A 25,000-nucleotide genomic window follows, 5' to 3' on the forward strand; every position below is an offset into this window, starting at 1 on the left:
AAAGTGCCCTCCTTCGAAGCCGATAAGTTCGGGTTGGTGAAGGCGGCGCGTGTGGTTCTGTTATTTCGTGTGGTTCCCCGTGGCTCCATCTCTCAGGTGTGGATTGGGAATCGGGCGCGGGAATCGGGAGGGCGAGCTGGCCCTTGGACCCGAGGGCGGAGGACCTGGCTTTGTGGGCAAGTCTGCGGGAGTTTTCCGGGTACAATCGGTTATTTGGATACTAGTGTTCAGTGGCGTTATTATTGATTTTTTAAAATTTCATATCCCACGTGACTTTGATTTTTAGGCTCGGAATTCACATTATCATTACCAGCTGGTAATGAATTGCATGATTCAGTGGTGTCTGGATGCTGGCATGTTGAGAAGGCGAATCCTGCCATGAAACCCGCTTCTAAATGAGGTTTCTTTTTTGTATTTATGATCACTGTATGCCATTTAGAGCCTCATGAAACTTGGCTTTGTACAGTGATGTCAAGTCGCATCTCATGATAGTGCGGTGTCAAGGATTCATTCACCAGCAAATGCTGCCAAAAATCTCCACATTGTGTGGGTGTATTGATGCTGTGGTCGGAATTCCTTTTTTGCTTGTCCAGACGCCTTGTCAGGACCAGCAGGACAGCGGAGCTGTTTGGAACCTCCGAGGCCTTCATTGCCCACCATGCAACCAGCTCGAAAGTAAACATTCAGTATTTTATCATACATGTGTTCTTATTTAATGTGCTGCTTAGGTTTTGTAACTCCTATGATGCATAGTTAATACCTGCAACTGACAAGCACAAAAATACCCTTTGATAACATCAATAAAGGACCATGAAATGACCTATCGATATCTAATGGTTGCCTACAACTGTCATAGTTTACATGCAAATGCTATTGTAACGATGGCCAACATTATGATTTTGCTTATGTATTGCAGTCTGATTCATTCCGTCCACTGTAGCTCGGTATCTCATTCCCTGGTTGGAAATTGTTTTTTGCAGATGCGATGTAGCAAGCAAAGACAATGTATGGGCTGTGATCTGCAAGCAAAGGACATTTATAGTGCAAACAACCAAGATGTTTTGAACAACAGTTATTGTTTTTCGCTTTTGATAATGATTTTCTGAAGTGACTTGATAATTAAGTGATTGTGTAAATCTTTATAGTATGGACGCATTTGCTAGAAACTAAGTCCCAATTCCATATCACAAAATTTACTTATCAATCTTAAGTTGCTGTACCTGTTACCAGTGTGCCGCCTGCCACAGGCAACAAAATTGAAGCGCAAGCTCTGATCTAGTGTCGCACCAGTGGGACAGCTGGCAGTGTTTATTTTTCCGAGTGTCACATGTGTGACACCTGGTGCAAGTGGGTTAAATTGTGAATATTATTCATGATTGTTTTGAAATGTGGATGGACTTATTTTTTTTGTGTGTTGGTTATGTTGGAATTCAAATATCTGCAAGAAAGAAAATTGGGTGTGAGCAAAAAGGATATTAGATATATTTCAAAACTGGTTAAGAACGGTATCACTGAGCATTTGCAGGTTTTCCAACCTGGTCTCATTCTTGGATCACAGTGACAGAAGTTGCCAGGTTGTATTAGTGTGGAAGCTCTTTTCTGCATGCCAGTTGTATACTGTTTAAATTTTAACTATATAGTGCACTCTCTAGAGACTAAAGCCCCAACTCCATATCAGAAAATCTATTCAGCAATCAAAGATACCGTGCCTGGGTGTGCAGTTTGGGTACTGCCAGATGGGAGGGTTGTTAAGGGGGTAACATTGTTTTCACCTCAGTATACATGGCAAGATAGTTGAAACTTGAGAGTACCAGGTGGACTTAGTCTGTGTGGTCCTTATCACAATCTTTTTCATTTATGATTGGTGTTACGATTCATATCTGCAGATTATTTCACATATTAACGATTGCAACTTTTTGCCCTCTCCAAGAAAACTTTCCTCAGTTTGCCCAAGCTTAGTGCTTCCTTACTGTAAAGATTAAGTGGGATCAGTGCCTACAAGCAGCCTTACAGGGCCCAGGTCTGCCGCCCTGGGCCTGCATAGGCAATCGGGTTTTACCTGCCAAAGGAGTTGAATGCTTTTAGCACATGCTGAAACCAAACCCTCCACTCTTTCTGAGCACATTTATATATAATTGCATGCTTGCATATATTTGCAAGGGTTTATATATACATACACAAATGTGTTTATATATCCATGCACAGACACATAATGTGCGGAGGGAAAGCAGCAGCACCACAGTAGGCACTCTCCTGCATATACGTAAACATTCATGTTTTTTTTTTTTCGAGAATGCTGTCCTGTTCAGTAAAGTTACCAAAAAATTTTATGTTGTAATAGAAGGCATTTGAGTGGTAGTGTCCGGAGTGGTGTTTAAAAATGCAATATAATAGGTAAAGCTTCTCTTTAGAACTACTGAAATATAGAAATAATGAGTAAATGTTATTTAGGTTATCAATGGATAAACTTTCTGATTCAGCCACAAATTTGCTGTTTGATATCTAAGATGTACAAAAGTAATACTTAAATATATTACTTACAGCAATTTTTTATGTTTTCATGATATACTCAAAAAATTGTAGTGAAACCTTAACCTATTTCAGTGAAAATATACAATTTTTAAAATTGAACTTATAACAGGTTTCTTTCATAAAAATATTTCCAAGTGTGAGCGTTTTCTTGTTTCTATACGTTTTAATATCCAAATTTAAATTTCTGATCATAACCGTACTGAACTTGTGAGTGGATATAGTATTCAAATTGAATTCATTACTATATTTACATAGTCTCAGTAACAAAGCCATCTGTCTGTCTATATGTATCTATATGTATTTATATTTTTGCAAATATTAGATAAACGTGTGAGAAGGTAACGATATTTAAGTTGATATAACCTTTAACCCATTCGTCCCGGGTGTCACATATATGAGACACAGGGAAAAAATAAACAATGTCGGACTGCCCGCCAGTGCGATGCTGTCTCGGAGCTGCGCTCTACGACAGAAGCGGCACGCGGCCAGGTGGGCGGACAGACTCCGGGGAAGCTCCGCCCGCTGATTTTGTAGCCGCCCGGATTTTTAAAATTTTGGCTACAAAATGTACCCGGCGTGAGTGGGTTAATGTTTGAACCGACTTGCTAAATATTGTTTTTCTCTGATGTACAGGTTGGTTTTGATCCACGGTGCACATCAGTGGTGACAGGAAAAGACGGTGCTCGTCAACCGAAGACGACACCATGGAGCCGTCTAGTAAAAAGCAGCAACATCAACACAAGCAAGATTTAGGAACTTCAACTAAAAAGAAGAAGGACAGGGAAAACCGTATGTTCTCCTTTTTTTCATGTTTTATTTGTTTGTTCAGGTATTTTATAGAGACTTTCCATACTGTTGCACTAACCAATGTGGATGTTAAGCCTTAGAAAAAATGCTGGTATGATAGTATTTAAAATGCATTTTGTGGTTATCAAATTTGAACTTTTTTTTCCTATTCACTACAAGTTTAGATACAATTTTTAATTATGGTTTGATATTTCAGGAAATTCCATATCCAATGATTTAGTTTTTGACTGGACCCAAAAGAATGAGATAGTGGCAGTGTCAGTATTGGTGGGTCCAGGTCATGACAACCGAACTGTTAATATCCACACTGAGCCGACACGACTGTCCGTGTCCCTGCTCGATGGAAGGAAGTTCTCTACCAAACTCTATGAAACCATTGTACCTGAGGGAACTTCCATCTCCTTCAAAGGACCTCGATGTATTATAAAACTCCTGAAAAATGACCCCAACATAGAATGGCTTCAACTAGAGGTAAGAATGATTAGTCAAGATCATTTTTTTCTGTATCTCTCTAAGGCTTCCCGCATTATTTTATCTGTGTTATAGTATGTTTAGCTGGGAACTTGAACTGATTAGATACTTATCAGCTTAGTACCAGATTAACGTGGTCCTTTGATAATGTCAAGGGTTATCATTTAGGCCTATTCCATATCAAATTAGATATTTATATAACTAGCTTTCTAATAAAAAAAGCAATATTGTTTTCTTGGGATATGGAAAGATTTCAAATCATCATTTATTTATTTATTTATTATTATTTTTTTTTACCCCAAGCCTACCAAGAAAACCCCCGAAAGAATTATTACCAGCAGAGTAAAATCATCATCACCATCTCCGGGCAAAAATGCTGAAAAGGAAGACTTTGACGACAAAGTTGACAATAATGTCATTCCAGTCACAAATATCAAGACTGACCATGTAGAGAGAGATGCAGAGTCTCTCCTAGTGATATTTCTCTATGTGAAAAATGTTAATAAAGAAACTTCTTATCTTAAGTTCACTGAAGATTCTGTGACTGCACGATTCTCTACAAGGTATGTAGTGAGGTTTTGTCTATTTTGGGTATGCACTCTTCACTTGTTGGATCCGGTTGCGTCACGGAAATCTAGGTGCCGAAAATATGGGCAGTGGGTTACGTAAGTAGCCAACATCCTGGGTGTGTGGTGTGTAGGACGGGTGCACGTGAACTCCCATGAGCGGTGACAAGACTGTTTCTCCCCTTTGCAAAGTTATTTTGTGTAAACTTTTAGCCTATTGGCCATTTTTATATTTTTTTATTTGCATTATCCAGATGGTAATAGCTCATTTTTCCTTGCACAGACTCTATATCGTCTCTCTGTATAGTAGATGACTCAGTGCAAAAAAAAAAGTATGGAGAATTTGGTGTCATATATCTCATTTTTTCCCTAGTTTTAGATTTTCCATAGTACAACCTTCGCTGCCAGTCACAGTAGCCAGGAATATGGTGCACAGCATGGAAATGGCATCCTCCCTGAGCCAGTACTCTTCCAATCATGGCTTATTCACGTTACATACCATACTTGTTTATTGATGGGAATAATGCCAAAGCCCCTTTCTAAGCACTAGAGTCAAATCACACCCAAGAGGTTTGTGCACTTGTGGCAAGTCTTTTGTCACCCAGACTTTGCTCATGACAGCAAGTTCATATCACCCGGCCTGTGGCTATTTTGCCTGATGTATGGCATGTTCACGTCACCCGGCTCTCGACCCAGATTTTCCATGACTAGACCGTAACGTCATCCGGATCGTAGTGGTTAAAAGAGTAGAACATTGGTCCAATTATTTTCTTGTTTTTCTTTGTCACAAGTTATGTTCTATTTTGGAGAAATATTCTTTTAGCTTAAGGATTTGTATAAAGTAACATGTTGATTATGAAATACTGGTATGTGGTTATACTACCTTTGATTTTTAACCATGGTACTTATAAAAACGGAGTTCACCACCAGAGATTTTTGTGTTATAGTACATATACCTCTTGCTAATTTAAAGTAATGGGTGACCTGAATTATAACTCATTTTGGAATAGATCCTTTAAAAATTTACTGTCAACTGTCATGATTTCTTATCTCAACTCCAATGACATATACATGCCATAAGTATATTATGTAACAGCTTTGGAATTTCTGATAGAGGAGAATTACTCTGCTTTCATGTGACTTGTCAACAGTTACTTATCTAAAACTCAAGTAGAAAAAGTGAACAGGAAAACAAGTTAAAAAAAGATGAAACAAAACTATATTTGGTCCTTCTATGCCTGAGGGCAACAGCAATTTAGGCCTAAATGTTTTTGTCTTTCTAAACTTCATTTACAATATTCATAACTCCTCTTCCAGTGATACGCGATTTCTTCAGCAACACCCGGGCTCAAATGAAGAATCTGTATTTGGGTGGTACTTGACTCTTAAAGATAGAGTTGTCCTGGATGAATGCAAGTTCAAGATTAATGCAAATAATATAGAAATCAAGCTTAAAAAGCAAACCAAAAAAAAGTGGGGCTCTCCAACAACTGTTGCACCTGAGACTGGTGAGCTCAAATGTTATAATTTTATTTATTAGTATTATTTTTTTTATTCTTTTGATATGAAAGAGGATATTTTTGTTTTCATATGGTAAAATGACCTGTGCATTGAAATGGAAATTTATGAGTTGTACTTTTTAAAGATATATGTAAAAGGAGTTCAAGAGTGAATGATGAATATGTGGACTTGTTTAGAAGTGTGTCATTGAAGATTGATGATCTTTGCTTAGATTGAAGATATTAGTATTGCTTCTCACTTGTCTGCATTTTAGCATTTCCTGTTATATCTTCTATTTCTATGAAATTTGTAGGAAGTAACAAAGTTGTCAAAAATACATGGATGGCGGCAAGCAAGTCGGAAACCCCAAGTCTTTCCAATATCCCACCTGCACCACCAACACCACCAACCCCAACAGATAGCAAGGTATGGTACAAGGGACACATTTGTTAAACTTTACCATACTTGAATGTATATATGGTTTCAGGCAGTACTGTAGGGAAGAAAGATCCAGTTTTGCAATCTTTGAATGAGCATTAATTGATCTCTAACCTTTTCAGAAACCCATGTGCTTAGTGTCTCCCGTGACCAAAGGAATGCGCGGCAGCCCACCAACCAACTACCCTTCCTCGTCAAATGTGTGTGATGGAGGTGGTACAGTTACCCCTCGAGGAACTACTGGTCTAGATAACATAGGCAACACTTGCTTCATGAACAGTGTTCTGCAGTGCCTAGTCAACACTCAAGAACTCAGGGAATATTTCTTAGGTATTGAAGAAGTTTCTGTGCAGTGTTCATTACCAATTATCCAGTTGGCAAATGAGCAGAGGTATTTTACAGCTTTTCCATTTTCAGGATGAAGAAAAGTATTGATGCTGTAATTATTTAAATTTAGGAATGTTGATTTACAAAGTTGAATAAGTTTGATCACCTTTTAGCTATTCTATATGTGTTAGGATGATTCACTTTTTAAAAAGTAGTATTAGTATTAGGGGTAATGGTAATGGTAGTGGTAGTGGTAGTGGTAGTGGTAGTGGTGTTAATATTGGTTTTAATTGTTATTATTATCATTGTAATTGTTGTTTTTATTTTTATTATTATCATCATGATTTGTTTATTATTTAGCATAAAAGCACACATTTGTTGTATCAATATTGTGTATCTTGCCTTCTGTTTTGACCTTTAGAGAGTTTGCATATTTGAATTTTCAACTGCATTTTCAGATTCAAATTTCCAGCAGGATATCAACAAAGATAATCCCTTGGGCATGGGAGGGAAATTGGCTGTGTCCTTTGCCATTCTCATGAAGCTTCTGTGGTCCGGGTCACTGAGGTCTCACGCGCCCACCAAACTCAAGTCCATGATGTCAATGAAGGCCAATCAGTTTTCTGGTTTTGCCCAGCATGATGCTCAGGAGTTCATGGTTGAGCTGTTAGATGGTTTACATGAGGTAAGAATGAGGAAGTGATAGGGGTAAAAATCTATGTAAACTATTTTGATATGTAATTTCGTTTGTCTTCTCTTGTTATAAGAAATGATTGAAATCTTTCCAGGATTTGAACCGTATTAAGAAGAAGCCTTACATAGCCGAGCCTCCAGATCTGGATGGATGGCCAGATCACAAGGCTGCAGGCGAATCATGGAAGCTGCATAAGATGCGTAATGATTCTATTATCGATGACCTCTTCAAAGGCCAGTTCAAGTCTACCCTTACTTGTCATCAGTGTAATAAAGTTTCAGTGAAGTTTGACGAATTTTGCTGTCTGTCTGTCCCGATACCAAAAGATCAGAAGGTAAGTGTCCGTTTTTATGAGAAAAATTTAGTTGTAAGTTTAGATGGGTTATCTAAAGCTCATTGGATATATATAGATGTGTTAAAATGGCATGAAATAAAGAGTGGCCCCATGATCACGGTCTTTATTATATTGGCTATCAAAAGACATAGGGTACTTGCAGACTGTTCTGTTATTACTGTAGGAATTAATGCTATTACTTTTCCTCTCTTATTGAAGATCATCCAAGTGATCTTTTTCTGGAAAGATCCTTATCAGAAACCCAAGAAGTTCTTTATTAGAGTGTGTGCAGATGCTGGAGTAGAAGAACTGAAGAATGAATTATCAGAACTTACAGAAGTTCAGCCAAATTGTATTCAGGTAAGGATGTGTCTTGAACAAGTAGCAGCTACTTTCTTTACCTACCTTATTAAAATTTGTGGTTATTATTATTGTTATTGTTATTATTATTTTATAGTTATTCTTGTTTTTTTGTTTGTTTTTATATTGCTGTTATTATCATTATTGTTGTAATTTTTGTCAATGATATTGTTATTGTTAGCATTAATATTGTTACTTCTATTTTTATTATCATTGCTAATTGCATAGATTTATAGATACATCATCATTATCATCAGCTTGAATCAATCCACTGCAGGATGCAGACCTCCCAGTCTTTTTCAACTTTTTCTGTCTTGTGTTTTTTGTTTCCAGTCTTGGCCCCAAATTTTGTTATTTCGTCATGCTATCTTGTCATCAGTTTGGCCATTAGCCTCTTATGTTATCTATAGTCCAGTCTTTTACTTTTTTTGTCCATCTGTCGTCCAGACTCTGACATGTATGACCTGCCCATTGCCATTTCTTCTTTTTGATGCTCCCAGGTATATCCTCCGCTCTTGTCTGTTCCCTGATCCATGTTGCCCTCCTCTGATCTCTTAGGCTAATTCCCAGCATCAACCTTTCCATCTCTCTCTGGGCACTCTTTAGTTTCCTCTCCAGTAATTTGGTTGTAGTCTGTTTCTGATCCATAGGTCATAACTGGGAGGACATACTGGTTAGACTTATCTTTTTAAACACGATGGCAAGGAACCTCTTAGTGTGCTACTGTGTCTGCCAAAGGTGCTCCAGCCTAGACTGATGCGTAGCTTTATTTCCTCTTCATTAGATGTGTTTATCTATACGAGTTGCCCTTGATATATGTACTTGTCCACTACCTCAAGTTCTTTGCCTTGTAAATGTATCTGTTCGAATTGAGCTCTACAGTTGAACATGACTCTTAGTCGTTTTCTTGTTCATCCTACAGACAGACAGACACGCATACGCACATGCATACGCACATACACGCACACGCACGCACACGCACACGCAAACACGTGCGCACACTCATGCGCGCAAACACACACGCGCAGAAACACACACGCTCACATGCACACACACACACACACTTACACACACACTTACACACACACTTACACACACACTTACACACACACTTACACACACTTACACACACACACACACACTTATACACACACACACTTATACACACACACACTTATACACACACACACTTATACACACACACACTTATACACACACACACACACACACACACACACACACACACACACACACACACACACACACACACACACACACACATACACATACACATACACATACACATACACATACACATACACATACACATACATACTCACATACACATACACAGACACACTCATACTCATACTCATATAGCCCTATTTATAGAGATATAGATATACATACATGTGAGCAGTATTATGATTTAATTTAAATTTTCTTTCTTTGCAAAAGTTTTGAAGGTTTCATATACTACTCAGTTATGGGAAAGATACTAGAATAAATTTAGGTTTATATTTCCACCTTTCTTTCATCTTTCTGATGACTAGATGTAAAGAATTCTATTAACTTTGCTAAAAATTTTGCCTGTTTTTTCCAAAACTAGCATAAGCCTCAAGGAATTTATTTTCAAAGCACTTAATCTATTTTTTTTTTTTTTCAGGTGTTTGAAATGTTCAAATCGAAGATCCATAAGATATTTGTCAAACAGGCTTCCCTATCATCTGTTGTTCCCAGTGATACACTCATGGCTTACGAAGTCTATAGTCAGCATCAGGTAAGGCTTAGCAGTATTGCTTTTTCTCATTTTATCTGATTCTGATGTAATGTAAAGCAGAATGATATTCCATGTCTTAAGTCTGAGGAAAAATTAGATATTTAAGTTTTAAGACATAATCTGATGACCCATGGGCCTTTTTTGAAGAAAAAGAAAACCAAAACATCTTAAGATGTTCCTACCATATTGTTTGGCTTACAACTTATTATTTTTTGATTTACTATTGTTGTTTTGTTAAATATTCTTCACTTTTTAAGGTTGGAGAGCCTGTAGTGGAAGTAGCAGTGGTACAGCGCATGATGATTCCCAACCCCCCCACCCGCTGCGCTTACTGTTCTAGAAGTGCTGCTCCTGGGACCAAGCTACGACGCTGTACCAAGTGTTTCAGAGCTGGGTATTGTCACCAGGCCTGCCAGAAAAATCATTGGTTGAATCATAAGGTTTGTATTTTTGAAGTTTATGGGTCTTAGTTATGTCTTTTAGGTTTTAATGGCCCAAGTGAGAAGTTTAGCTGTAGAATGGAAATTTATTTACTGATTTCTTGCTTTAATAAAATTTTACTAATTAATTTAAAGGTTAATTACCTTTAAATTAATTAGGTATCCGAGATTTTGTGGATCTCGGATACCAAGAAACCTTTTTGAACATTAGAAAATAAGAGTGTTAACTGTCTAGATAAGATTCCTTGTGAGTTTTTGTATCAACTTTATAAACTTCAATGATAAGCCATAATCATTGTCTGAGGCGACAGGTGATTCAGTGATACTTTCTGCTATAGGTACACTGCAAGCTGGTACCTGAGCCAGTGGGTTGCCCCTTTATCCTGTCTCTCCCCGAAAGCCACGCCACCTACTCCCGCTTAACAAGAATCATGGAAGCCTATGCTCGTTATTCGGTCGATATCTTCCAGCCTCCCGTTTCTCATGATTCGTCCCACAGAGGGAGTGCCTCAAGCATAGACCTCTCAAATGAAGAAAATGATGACATGGAGGTAAAAGTTTATTATTATGTTAATCATTGCTAATTTAATTGTGAATTCAATGAAGTACCAATAATTTTTTTTTTTTAATGTCTAGAAGAAATTACTGTAAAGGTTAGATAAGTGTATGAAAAATTTATTGAATGAAAAGTTTTTCAAAGTATTTTGTAATATTTTGTGGTCTTGTGGCATTCTGTTGCACGTTTATTCTTCTTTGAAACAAACACATTTTTAATACACTGACATGTTAGGATCTGAATTGTTTAATGCTGTTTAATTTTCATTATTCGTATATTTATGGTTAATGTCATGATCTGTTTTTTATCTAGCATCCCAACCGGCATCAGATGCTCACATAAGAAACCTTATATTCTATGACATTTCTTCTGTTAGGTTGAAGATGGCAGCAATGAGGAGAGAGGGGAGAACAGTGATGTGCTGATGGCCAGTGAGAGTTCTCAGGGAGATATGCAGAATCAGTGGCCGGAAGACTGTGCAGGGGGAAGTGATGCTGGAGCTGCAGATAGTGGAGGAGGCATTGATGGGGGAGGCAGCAGTGACAAAGGAGGAGGCAGTGATGGAGGTGGTGACAGTGGCTGTGATGAGCCTCCACAGCTCTCGTCTTCTCCCAGTGTCCGGGCAGTCCAGCCAAGAGGAAGCCTCCAGTTACCATCTGCAACTCAACTTTTTGTTATAAGGCCAGTCAACAACCGGGCTCAGAACCTGCCTGCTCCTAATGGGGAGACTTTAGAGGATAAAGGTAAGACATGAGGATGGGAGTCACAGGAGTCTTTTCACTAGGGAAAGGTGGTGTTCATTCAAGAGGATATTTTTCTTTAGTTCTTTCGCTTGCTGATAATAGATAAAAGATCTTTTATTGATATTTTTAGCTCTTCATTTACAGATATTCTCTTCAGTTTACAGTGCAATGTTTTGTTTATCATATATAGTGTAACATCTGATCTGAATTCCTTAGTGGGCAAAGACTTCTTTCCCTAAATGTTATTCAGGGATGTTGAACTATAGTCTCTGTTAATTCTCCTGAATTACTTACTTATGGCATTGATCTCCGTCTGTATCATTTTTAATGAAATTATGATACATATCTTAACAGGTGATGAGCCTTTGGACCTGAGTGACAAGTATTACCTAGCTATGGATTGGAGAACCAATGAAAGGCTGCCTGTCCACTGTCTTGTTCAGAACAAAGAGGTTGGTTTTTCCATATATACTTTCACATTGCTTATTACAGTAGTAGTCATTAACATAAATTGTAATTTCTTTACTCAGGTGCCTTGCTAAAACACCCTTGCATTCTGGTTCCCACTTCACTTCCTGGATTTGTTTCTAATGCACAATTTAACACAGGTGGACTGTGAAGTTGAAGGTTCATATTCAGTGCAGCGGAACCAGCAGACGAGCCTGGAGGCATGCATTGATCTCTTTACACAGCCTGAAAATTTATCAGAGGGAGATTCTTGGCGCTGTCCAAGGTGAGTTCTGAAGATTTATTGTGGATTCTCACTGGAAAAGGAATATCTGTTTCTGGAATTACCATGATTTCAAGGAAGAAGTTGGTGTTTTATAAGAATTTTACTTTGTTATTTTATGAAGTATATGGCAGCAGGAGTTTACCTGCATTATTATTATTGTTGTTATTGTTATTGTTATTATTATTATTTTTATTGTTATTATTATTATTTTTATTGTTATTATTATTATTGTTATTGGTATTGTTATTGTTGTCGTTGTCGTTGTCGTTGTTATCATCATTGTTATTGTTATTGTTATCGTTGTCGTTGTCGTTATCATTGTTATTGTTATTGTTATTGTTATCATTGTTATTGTTATTGTTATTATTGTTATTGTTATTATTATTGTTATTATCATTATTATTATCATTATTATTATTATTATTATTATTATTATTATTATTATTATTATTATTAAAGTTAATGTTGTAGTTATTATTGCTATTTTTTTTACGTAACTGTTACTCTTAATATGTTTTGCAGATGCAAAATGCCTGTAGAAGCAACTAAACAAATGAGTATTTGGAGACTCCCTCATATTTTAATAATCCAGCTCAAGAGGTTCTCCTTCAAATATGTCCTCTACTCCGACAAGATTGACAAGTTCGTCCAGTACCCAGTAAGGTAAGTTATTTAAAGCATTAAAAGTTTCCTCATCTTTGTGACATTCAAGATGTTTTCTGATTATGAAAACCTAAATTAACCTCATTTGCTCATCTCGGATTGATATTTTTTGGTTGTTTGAACATTTGTTGTTATTATTTATATATTTTATATATTTTTTTTCCCCAGAGGGTTAAATGTACAACCATACATGTCGTGTGAGCCTGAAGACGGGCCTGCAATTTATGACTTGTATGGAGTGATTAATCACATGGGTCGCCTGCTTGGAGGTCATTACACTGCATATGCTCGCACCACAGCAAAACAAGACTCCAGACAGTCGGAAGTTGGTACGTGTATTTTTTTTTCTTTGTGCAGTATTTCATATTTGTTTTGATCTTAAATTTAATGTTGATTGGTTTATTCAGTTGGATTATCATCTTTTATCACTTTCATCATCATCATTATTTGGAAATTGGTTAATTTACTTTTCCAGACTGGAGGTTGTTTGATGACAGCAGAGTGAATTTCTGCCCAGAATCTCGAGTCGTAAATGAGCAAGCATACCTACTCTTGTACCGACGTAGAGACACGCCATTCACAGTTCACAGACCTCTGCCTCCCCCAGCACCAGTCGTCCAGGAGGAAACTGTACCTGAACAAACGGCTGAGATGGAAGAATCAACTCCTATGTCAATTTCCTCAACATCACAGCTCTCCTCCTCTCAACCCTCTTCCTCAAGCCTAGAGGGCGAGGAACAATTAAGTACCACTCAGGAAGAACTTGACTAGACCAGCGAGTAGTAGCACAACATGTTTGGTGTCAAACATGTAATTGCAGAAATGTGGAAATAACGGCACTTTCCTTTTCTATACTTGTAAAGCATTTCTGGTTGTGTCAGGCACTTGGTACAGTACCACATAGCATGTCAGTATTTCTTATGCCATCCATCAAAAGGAATCATCACTTAAAATATCAGGTTTGGTTGTATAATTGATGTAGCAAAACATAGATTAGACTATTTCTGTTTTTTATGTAGTATTAATTTATTACATTTTCTGCATAACTTATTTTTTTTAATAATTATATAAAGAAAATGTCCTCCACTTTAAGAACTGGAAGCACAGAGAGGAAGGAAATGGGGAGAGTTAGTTCTCTTGAATTTGTGGTACTTTTCATTTGCAACCAGTGGAAAGGAGTATTAGTGTCTTGCGTAAGATCCACACTCGTAAATTATTATATGTGCTAAATCACTGACACTGTAAATAGTATCTTTTATTGAAAATAAAGTGTAATTCTGCAGGTGATTAGTGTGCATTAATGACTCTAAAATTGTCAGTTTTACCTCAGGTGAAGGAATATAATGTTTGGCAAGTGGCTGCATGATACAGCACTTTGACTTCTTCATAACCTCATAGTTCAACAAAAATGCTATAATGATTTTAGATTTGAGCTCTTTAAAAGATGAATATTTCTATATTTAGAGAACCCTTGTTGATAGATAAATTATGGAGTTCACAGAGCCAAAAACAATAGTAGCTTTAATAAGAAAAAGATGTTTTAATCTCCTTGATTCACGGAGCAAGGAATAAGGGGAACTTGCAAATACATGTTAGATAAATGGACTTTCATGGGTTTTACTGCATTGTCTGTAGTAAATCAAATAATGACATGTGTAAGAATTGCATTGGTATTTCCACTATAAGTGAATAATTTCTTTTTATCCTTCAAAAGAGTCTTTTTTTCAAACCTTATGTCTGCATTTTACCTAGCATTATACATGGAAGTTGCTCAGACCTATCGGCATTTGTTCGTGGACTTAAGTAAATTGCTGCAGGAAATGACAGTGAATTCTGTTGTCATTTACTTCAGCTTTCCAAGCATTCTCACTGATTTTACATTTTCTGGTAGGAGCACTTACTAATAGTAAGATGTCATTAGAAGGGTTTTTTGTTTATGGATGGGAGCATTTCCTTAGAAAGATTGTGCTCATCACATCTTCACCAGTTGTGTATTTTTACTTATGTTGAATGGTGCAGTTTATAAAAGAGCAGAATAATGGTTCGATAACAAGCATTTCGTGTATAATTTTGTGGTGTAGGAAATGAAATCAATCCCCATTATATTGACAGTCCAGAATTTAACGACTAGAAAGTTGGTAATATAACAAATGATTATTTCCAAATCAAGGTTGTCAGAATCTGTGAGGAGAGCATTTTAAATGGATATGAAAGTTAGCATTCGTACAGGAACAAAACCCTTTTCTTATATTCAGAATTGTAAAATGATTGTTCTCAGTTTCTAGCAGTGACAGTGCTCAGAGGTTAACAATTGTGGATTGTTAGCACTGTCCAGAACTCTATGTGGTATGGGTTATTGTGACACATTTGTGTTCATCCGATATATGTAATGGTTTGTAATCTTTAATGTGTTGTCTATATCTTTACCTCAAGTAGATAAAAAACTCTTCTTCCACTTAATGTGCAAAATTCGTTTTAGTCATCATTCATTAAAGATATATTTGGAAGGGTCTTCAGAATCTCTCATAGAGATCTTAACAAAACTCGGACAAATATGATTTGTTACTTGGTATTTCCACCTTATATTATTGACCTTTGTGTGTATATTGCAAGAAAGGAAAGGGAACTGTTTTGTAGGGTCTAGTAATGAGTTTGGGTTCTTTTTTCTTTTGTTTCTATTTTTTATTTTTCTGTTTCCTTTCTTCCAAACATAATGTTTAAAGGTATATGAATTAAATACATATTATGCCTGACCATGAGCAACTATTTTGGGTAGTTGGAAGATACAAGTAAAACTTCTAGCCCTTTCAGACTGAAAATTACATCTTTCTCTTATCTTTCCTAAGTAATACTAGTCTCTTGAATGTGCACTCTGAGCTTGCAAGAAAGTTTGAACTTTCTGGAGATGCAGCATTTTTAGTTTTATTCTTTTAACCCAATGTCGCCTGGAAAATGCTGTTCACTGTAGTATTGTTTCGTGAAATGTCACTCCACAAAGATGGCTCAGCTTCTACTTGATCACTAAGGAGTCCATTAGTAGACCTTGTGAGCTCACCTGATTTGTTTTTGCTTGATTCTTTTTCTTTTCTTTTTTCTTTTCCAAATGCCATTAATATCAGTGTTGTTTATATTATAAACATTATGTTATTTACATTACTGATTTCAACATAAGATAAAAAAAATGTTGCTGAAAATCAAGGAAAGACTTCAGTAATAATAGTAACTGGCGCATTAGTGAATTTGTACTTTTGGAGCCATTTATGTGTAGAGACAATTGATAAATGAAACGCAGTGGGCACAGCATGTACGTAAATACCATCCCTGGCAGCATTGGGTTAATCTTGGAGAAATTGATTCTATGCTGAAGCTTGTAGAAAGATTACTGGATATAATGGGAGTCATTTAAGCATATCTTTCTCATAAGGAATCCCGTAAGTTTTTTGTAGCCAAGTTTGATAAATTACCTGATAATATAACCATCTAAATTAATCAGTAATTTTAAGGTACGTGTCTCTAGTGTCTTCCTTTGTATATTGGATTCAAAATTATTCACTCGATGGCTTGTAAGTTGACATAATAGCATTTAAATGAGGTTAATATTATTTTGGTTAATTGACCTACATTGTTGCATGCTAGTCTTGATCTGGTCACAATGAATTTGGTAACTAAGTATTTAAAATCATTTTTGGACTGTATAAAGGGATAGATTTTGTTTTTTCTAAGCCTTTTTTTCTTTGTATTTGCTTATCAAACCAGGCCAGGCTAATGTGTATTTAGTTTGTCAGAATAACACTGTGCTTTTCTTCAGAATTACACTGCTGTTCTTTATCTGTTCATAAAGTTTTCTCTCTCTATACCTATATGCTTTTGAGGGTGAGAGAGAAGAGTGCAGAAGTGGAATATGGTTGATGGAGAATTTTATGTAATTGTGTGGAAAAAAAAGTTTTCAAAGAAATTCAGTATTGTTTCTGCCATTTATAGTTACAGTTTTGTAAGTGGTGTCTCCCCATTTTGTAAGTGTTATATGTTCTGAAGTTGCTTCCTGTTCTGGATATTTCTTTGGTTGCATAAGCAGTTTCTGTGTGTTGAAAGTGCTGTGCATACCAGTCTCTCTTGTATCTCTTCAATTCTGCATGTAGTGCTACTGAATTCCTAGACACTGATCTAGAACATACCTCATTTCATGTGTTAATATGATAAGGTTTAATTTATTTGTGTGTGCATTGACTGTACTGTGTTTCACCCATTTTTCAACTCTGTTGGATAGTTAACTGACTTTTATTTGGATATCAATACACATCAAGATAAAACTTTTTTATTTATTTATTTTTTTTACACTCCAGTGATATACAATAACATTTATATTCAGATTTCTAGGTAGCATTTGAAGATATGTAAGTCCTGTGATTTGGATACATTTCAGATATCCTTTCTCTTATAGACATACATCATGTGAAAAGAGAAATTAAAAATAAACTACATGTTTCTGTCTATGAAATCTGACAATGTCTACCTGTATTAGAGAACTTTTTTCTGTCAGTTGATCTATCAATATGTGAGGAGCAATGTAGCCTTTTTCACATTTACTTGATCTCATTGTCATTGGAATATAACTTTATAATCTAAATTACAATAAAGATGGCATACTGCAGCCAAGGACTTGATAGAAGTGCACTCTTATTTTCGTTAAGAAAATTGAGGTTCATACAAGAAATTGGTTTGACGAAGAACATTGAATAGAAATTTATATAAAATAAGTGAATGCATCAAGTAACAGCAAAAAACTAGAATATTTTGAATTCCAAATAATTGGCTTTATGTAGACTTTCTAGAAAATAAACTCAGATTTTGCTAATTTGGTCTCTGTTTACACAAGAGCCTTATTTATCGACTGCAAAAGTAAGAGAAAAGTCAGCATTCTGTTGTAATAGGTCATTACAAGGCAAGACGTGAAAAAACACGTTTTAAGCCAAGAAGATTCGTTCAATTTTATGATCACTCATAGAAATTTTGTACAATTGGGGTAAAATGTAAAGAGAAAAATGGAGTACTAACATTTGTCAAGTATTTGACACTGGAATAGAATTCGTGGTTGCTTAAAATATGTTGAGTTTGGAAATAAAAAAAGAAAAAAAAGACAAACAAGTGAATCCCAACTTCTTTTGTCTTCCTCTCATTCTCTATCATTCACCTGTATTAGCTTTTCTGTCTTCCCATTGTCAGTTATAGAACAGTGAACCTTATTTTTTCTACCCTTTTCCTATATGTAGGACTTTCAATCTTCTTGCTTTTATAGCCTTTCTAACCTTTTCTTCAGCATAGGATTATTCACCACTGTTACTGAGGGACACTGTCCTTCTCAAGTTCACATTTGTTCTTTTTGTTCCGACCTTAGTCTCTCTTCATTTCACCTAATAGACTGTAATGGTTCCTATAGTATCCTGTTTGATATGTTTTTTTAGAAAAGGTATGAATAAGACTGGATATCTTCACAATACAATAGATGTATTTGACCGGTTTCGATTACGTCTTCATCAGAAATACATGTATTTCCGATGAAGACGTAATCGAAACCGGTCAAATATATCTCTTGTATTGTGAAGATATCCAGTCTCATTCATACCTTTTCTACATTTGTCAACATGGATACGTTTCATTGATATGTTTTGTTACTCTCTCTCATTCTTATCATCCTCTTATGTCTCTTCTATATTATGTTTGTGATTGGGTCTCCCTGACTCCTTCATTGTTAGTCTGCTTAGCTGCCCTGTGTCACCCTTTTGCTAGATCTTACGTTATTCATTCTCATCTTCTTAAGTTCCCTTGACAAGACTTTTTTCTTGCTCCCCTTCCTTACATCTAGATGATTTAGCTAGTAGATGAGCACTTTACATTTTACAAAATCCCATATTGATAAATTGTTACAAAAATATGTTACGGTAATTCTCTTCCTCCCCTCCAATATCTCATGTTTAGATATTTATACTGTTGTAGAATTATTGGTTCACTTTCACCTACTAGAATTGGGCAATAAAGTGAAAATTATACTTTATAATCGTATTCTAAGATCTAAAATTTCAATTCAAACCTATATCAACCAAATGATATGTGTTCTAAAATAAACATAATGATTGAGCAATGCAAAAAGATGGAATCATGCAAAAGAACACTTAACTATTTGCAATTGAAATTTGTGAATACATATATTTACAGGTGATTATTTGCTTGAATATCAATCCATGAAAATTTCTTAGTTTTTTCTTGTGACATCTTAAAAAATTGTTGAATACTGTAATTATTTGTTATAATATAAAAGCAAAATCCACTTTTATCTTAAATTTGTTGGAATGCAGTTTTTCAGCATTATGATAGAAAAAGGTTTTAATATTTTATTCTTGATGAACTGACAAACTTACTTTACTGAGGGATTTCACTTTTAAATTCACAATTTTCTTGCTTCTGTAAATGTGGTCATGTATTTCCTCCCCTTAACTTGCATAATATTTAAAAGTTGGAATAGATATTGTTATAGCTCTTGTTATTTCTACCAGAATTGTTCATCCAAAGAAAATTGAAGCCTGGCATCTTTACTCCATCTTAATCTATAAGATAAAGAGACATATTCAACTTTGGATACTGCCACTACACTTGAATAAGTACAAATATCGCTTGATATATAAACTCCTTATCTAATTGTTCCTTGGTACCTAAAACTTTGTAATGTTTTGCCAAATAGAAGAAAATAGTGCTTAATGCCTTCTCTTTATGGTGCAAATTTCATTATAACAATTACATGTGCAAAGAAGCTACATAAAAATAACCAATGAATTCACTTTATTCAACATTTGCAATTGAGATTTCAATGTATTGTTATTATCAAAGATTTTGAATTAATGCATCCTTTTGTCTCATTACAGTTGTTACAATGCTAGTGTAATGCTATTATAGTTCTAAGTGATGTAATTTGTACCATTCTTAATAAAATTTAAGTTGTATATACTTTTGCCCTTGTTTTACACAAGTCTTCACTCATTCCATATTTATCTTTGCCTACTATATGTAGTAAAACAGAATTAAGTACAATAAATACAAATTTATGTACACAAATGCCTTGAGCAGTAAGAGTCACCCCCGCATGACTGTGTTACAGATATCACTCCAAACTAAACACTTGCCACTAAAACACAGGTAGATATCTGGCTAAACTGCCTTGCCCCTCATGCTATTTACAGTATAGAAGGTTGGCAAATTATATTTAAAACAACAGGGACGAACATGTGAATATGCTGAAATCCTTTTGGCTTTATTGCCTTGGATGAAGAATTTTAAAAGTCATTTGAGAGAGAGAGAGAGAGAGAGAGAGAGAGAGAGAGAGAGAGAGACAGAGAGAGAGAGAGAGAGAGAGAGAGAGAGAGAGAGAGAGAGAGAGAGAGAGAGAGAGAGAGAGAGAGAGAGAGAGAGAGAGAGAGAGAGAGAGAGAGAGAGAGAGAGAGAGAGAGAGAGAGAGAGAGAGAGAGAGAGAGAGAGAGAGAGAGAGAGTGTGTGTGTGTGTGTGTGTTGTTGTTTAAACAATTTATTACGCTCAGAGAGCGACAGACCTAGTGCAAACCTAACTGATTACAGAGAACTTCTGACACAGGTTACGCTAGGAATCCAAAAGAAATACACAGAGCTTTTATAACTTAGCACCCTCCAAAATGTGGGTGTTGCGTTAGAATTCTATCTAGGTGGTCGTTTGTTAGCAAATAATTATGCCATCTTTTCCATCGGTTACGGCAAACATGACACCTCTCAAGGAAATCTCTCGCTCGGCAGGAATCGAGCAGGCGTGTGTATGTGTACGTTCCTCATACTTCGGATATTTCGCGCATATTCGTACTTATATTGAATATATAGACCACAGCACAACCCACAAAAGCCATCCAGGATATTAGATTCCAAAATACTGTATACCGTTCAAAAAAAGAAAAAGAAAAAAAAATTACCAGTATAGTAACTCAGCTGGCCGTCAATTGCGGCCATTCCCATTACGTCACAGAAACAGGCGGAGCTCAACGACGTGTCTCGCCTGAGATAATTACCACCTAAAAAAGATGTCTCTCCAGACTTCTAATACCGACTGTTCCATGCTTGGGGAAAGCAGCGCATTCAGAACTATCATTTCCCTGCAAAGATCCGACACTAGAGGCAGATGGAGTACACTGAGAGAAGATAGTTCTGCGATAGTTTCCAATGCATTGGTTATGGTGCTGCAGGTGTTTTAGAGACTGGGGTGTAGGGGACCGGAGTCCGTGTTTCCCACTACAATGTTGATGTTAAGAGCCTTAATGCTTGAGCAAACGTTCCTGACAAGCCACGGCATCCTAGGTTATCCCACAGGCCTCCTTCACCCAGGGCAGGATCATTCTTGAGGAAAGCAAGCCAGGTGGCCGTATAGCCTAAGTTAGCGATCACGGATTGTGCAGGAAATAGGTCCTGTGCCAGTCTCACGGTATAACCGTTGGTTGGACACGTGGTCCCGCCAACAGTACCCCAGGATCTTGTTGAGAAAGTTCAAGACGACGGCAATAAGAAAAAAAAATAATAGAAGAGAAATAAGGGAAAGTAAACAGAGGAGAAATGATACTGGAAATCTGTTACACCTAAGACTAATGTGGAAGTTATAAAAGATCATTAGCAGAGCGTGGTTTCGATCCACGGACCTCTGGGTTATGGGCCCAGCACGCTTCCACTGCGCCACTCTGCTCTGTAATCACTGGTGTACAGGAAATTGTCCAGACAAAAACGATCTATATGTGGCCTGACTTAGCTGAAGTTACGCGTTATTGTTATTACTATCATAACATTGTAATTATTGTTACTTTTATGATGATGCTTATCATTATTATCATTAATGTTACAGTTATTATTGTTATTACTATTACTGTAATATTTTTGTAAGTAGTAGAATTACTGTTATCATTATAATAATTATAATTGCAGTAATATAAACTTTTTATAGTTACCATTATGGTAATGATAATAGTAGCAATCATCTTCATTGTTATTGTTATTATTATTTTTTTTTATCATTATTACAAATGTCATTATCATTATTATTATTATCGCTATAATTTTCATTCCTATTACCATGATTTCAGCAGGGCGTAGACCCAGTAGACATTAAGGTGTCTTGTTGACTTTGGGCTCAACCGGGAATATGGAATTTTATTAGAGGAAAGATTCGTCTGCAGTGAACAGATGTAAGGTCCCAGGCCTACGGTACGCTGTCATCACCCGATTTAGTAGGTTCGGGAACCGTGTGTGTTGAGTATGTGGGCGTGAATGATGTATTAGAGAAAAGTGAATGGAAAATACTGTATGTGTGCTGACCGTTGGGTGTGTAAGTGTGTAAATGTGAAAAGGGAGTTAGCTTAAGCTGAGCGTCTGCGTGGACATGTTTGGAAGAAAAATGCAAGGTAATATAATTCTTCCTTTCAGTTTGAGCATCCGCCTGCTTGGAGCGGGGGCCCAGGTATAGCAAGAGTTTTAGTCTGTTCTTTATCAGCTTAATATACTTTGATTCATCCAGCCGTTTTACAGCCTTTCAGGGGTTGCGAGATAGCAACCAGCAATCATTTATATTTGACGGGGACTGAGTGAAAACTCTAAGATGGTATGAAGTTCATTTTGAGGATTAAGTTGCACTCACAGTGGAGTTTTACAGGAGCTTTTTCAGTCACGTAAATGAAATAGAAAAAAGATGTGTGTATCACCGATTTATTACAGCAAAGGTTATGCACATGAAATTAACACTTGCAATAGAAATATAAAAATGCGCATTTTCCTGATTTGACGTCCCAACTCTGTAAGTACTAGTACTAGGGGCCAGCATAAAAACCTCCAAGTCCCTTGATTACGTTATAGTGTTAACGTCCAACCCAAGTAGATCTTAACAACGTTAAAATCAAGAGCTAATGCTGACAGGCACCATGTAAATATACTCATGTAAACAATAATAAAAAAACGATATGAAGGCCGGATTTGAAGTCAAGGAAGAGACTGTTCACGAAGACCTGCACGCCCACAATGTCAGACAGGAATCAGCCGAAACAACAACAACCAAATGTCATTTGATGGCAAGATTAAGTCTCTCGGGAGGTACGGATCACAAAGACTGCCCGGGCACCCACATGGTCACGCAGAAATCAACCAAGACAACGCATTCGGAAAAAAATGTATAACGACAAAACAAGTAAAAAGAGCCAGACGAGCTTTATCCCGGGAAGAAAGAAAAGTACTAAATCAACGGACCCTCCAGAAGTGTTCTAGTTCACTTGGTCCTTCTAAGCTCTCTAACACTTGGATATCAAAGTACTGTTGTGGGACACGGTGAAAGAGATAACACCATGCGGATGGCTATGCAGCATGTCACACGCCTGAGTCCACACACATAACCAAAGAAATGACTTAACTTGGGGAAGCCATACGGACTCAGCAATCCTGACTTGAGGCGAGGTGAATCCAATCGAGAGCACGCACGCACACACACACTCACATACACGCACACGTAAACACACACACGCATACACGCACACGTAAACACACACACGCATACACGCGCACACACACACACACACACGTAAACACACACACGCATACACGCACACGTAAACACACACACGCATACACGCGCACACACACACACACACACGTAAACACACACACGCATACACGCACACGTAAACACACACACGCATACACGTACACGTAAACACACACACGCATACACGCACACGTAAACACACACACGCATACACGCGCACACACACACACACACACACACACACACACACACACACACACACACACACACACACACACACACACACACACACACACACAATATCCAACCGCCAAGGACCAACGTGCAGGACGGGTCAGTTTGCATCCTCCAACCATGGGTACTTATACCCCGGAAGAGAACCCCAGGCCATGCCCCAGGCTTGGTGCGGAGATGAGAAAATAGGCAAATAAAATCTCTGAAGACCAATCCGATAGTTCGGCAATCCAAACGACCCAAACAACCAAGAAGAAAGAGGGACAGGGAAACAAACAAACTATATATCGACCATCATCTTCGACGGTTATCGCCACACTTTGGAGGCGTCGCCAGGGAGAAGGAATAATAGAAAAGGATAGGTAAGGGAAAGGATACGGAGAAAATCCGATAATACACAATTGTAGCAGATGTGCCTTTCGGTCTTAACATAATTACAATATTTGATTCAGAATTTATTTATTTTGCTTGGCGACTTCAACGCCATTCGAGTAGTGTGTGTGTGCGTGTGTCAAAATCTAGAGAAGAAAAGAGTTCACACTGACTTGGCGAGAAGAATTAGGACGTTCTTTGGGGATGTGCTTTGGAGCGCGCGGAAAAAAACGAACATAGTCATCAAGAAAAAAAAAAATAAATAAATAAATAAATAAAATAAAATAATAAAAATAAATAAATAAACTTCGACCTTCTCAGTATATTTCGTTTGAATATTTGGGTGTGATCAAAATCTCAAAAATAGGTGTGGGTGAGGATTTACAGAAGGAAAAAAAATCTTGGATATATACACACCTTCCATGGGCAATTTGGAGAGGTTAAATCGAGAGCTTCGTCCTTTTGCAAAACGTAAAATCGGCTCCTGCGCATGTCGGTATTCGGCTGTTTCCTCCTCCTCAGCCCTCCCACTAATCCTGCGTTTGATCGTGTCAGCTGACTATGGCAAATAGACGCATTTGCATTTTTTTCTCCTAACATCGCCGTGGCCTCAATTCAATCAATCCCCATGTGCGCATCGCTTCTAGATCTTTCTATGAGTCACGTGGTTCCCAGACTATTCCAGGCTGGCGCCCTTTGCCTTCTCGGTGGATTCCTACCCCCTCCCCCCCACCATACACACGCACACACCCATTTTTATCAGTTTTTTTTTTTTTTTTTCTTTTTTTTTTTTTTAATAATCATTCTTTTTGGTACATTGTATTAAGGCATTTGCCATATCAGTACTTATAGAGTGTATGTGCTC

At 37.0% G+C, this 25,000-nt stretch overlaps 1 protein-coding gene and 1 non-coding gene across 3 annotated transcripts in view; one reads left to right on the plus strand and one right to left on the minus strand.

The window, feature by feature from the left end:
- Nucleotides 1-17,799, plus strand: part of LOC113801639 (ubiquitin carboxyl-terminal hydrolase 19) — an 18,061-nt gene extending 262 nt beyond the window's left edge. The window contains exons 1-19 of one of the 2 annotated variants that reach the window (XM_070145116.1): nucleotides 8-32; nucleotides 3,166-3,321; nucleotides 3,536-3,810; nucleotides 4,114-4,373; nucleotides 5,694-5,884; nucleotides 6,190-6,302; nucleotides 6,437-6,644; nucleotides 7,100-7,326; nucleotides 7,430-7,669; nucleotides 7,889-8,029; nucleotides 9,696-9,809; nucleotides 10,067-10,249; nucleotides 10,588-10,800; nucleotides 11,182-11,548; nucleotides 11,903-12,000; nucleotides 12,157-12,281; nucleotides 12,804-12,944; nucleotides 13,113-13,273; nucleotides 13,420-17,799. In XM_070145116.1, the coding sequence (XP_070001217.1) occupies nucleotides 3,237-3,321; nucleotides 3,536-3,810; nucleotides 4,114-4,373; nucleotides 5,694-5,884; nucleotides 6,190-6,302; nucleotides 6,437-6,644; nucleotides 7,100-7,326; nucleotides 7,430-7,669; nucleotides 7,889-8,029; nucleotides 9,696-9,809; nucleotides 10,067-10,249; nucleotides 10,588-10,800; nucleotides 11,182-11,548; nucleotides 11,903-12,000; nucleotides 12,157-12,281; nucleotides 12,804-12,944; nucleotides 13,113-13,273; nucleotides 13,420-13,715 (3,438 nt within the window). In that variant the 5' untranslated portion in view covers nucleotides 8-32; nucleotides 3,166-3,236 and the 3' untranslated portion in view covers nucleotides 13,716-17,799. Of the gene's footprint in view, nucleotides 1-7; nucleotides 33-3,165; nucleotides 3,322-3,535; nucleotides 3,811-4,113; nucleotides 4,374-5,693; nucleotides 5,885-6,189; nucleotides 6,303-6,436; nucleotides 6,645-7,099; nucleotides 7,327-7,429; nucleotides 7,670-7,888; nucleotides 8,030-9,695; nucleotides 9,810-10,066; nucleotides 10,250-10,587; nucleotides 10,801-11,181; nucleotides 11,549-11,902; nucleotides 12,001-12,156; nucleotides 12,282-12,803; nucleotides 12,945-13,112; nucleotides 13,274-13,419 lie in introns of those variants that run through there. The other variant, XM_027352199.2, reaches the window with a different exon arrangement.
- A 3,819-nt stretch (nucleotides 17,800-21,618) lies between these two features.
- Nucleotides 21,619-21,690, minus strand: TRNAM-CAU (transfer RNA methionine (anticodon CAU)). Its single transcript has one exon. It is a non-coding gene; the product is annotated as a tRNA-Met (tRNA).
- Nucleotides 21,691-25,000: the final 3,310 nt, after the last annotated feature.

This window comes from Penaeus vannamei, chromosome 33 (assembly GCF_042767895.1).
Source record: "Penaeus vannamei isolate JL-2024 chromosome 33, ASM4276789v1, whole genome shotgun sequence".
NCBI classification, from domain to species: Eukaryota; Metazoa; Arthropoda; class Malacostraca; order Decapoda; family Penaeidae; genus Penaeus; species Penaeus vannamei.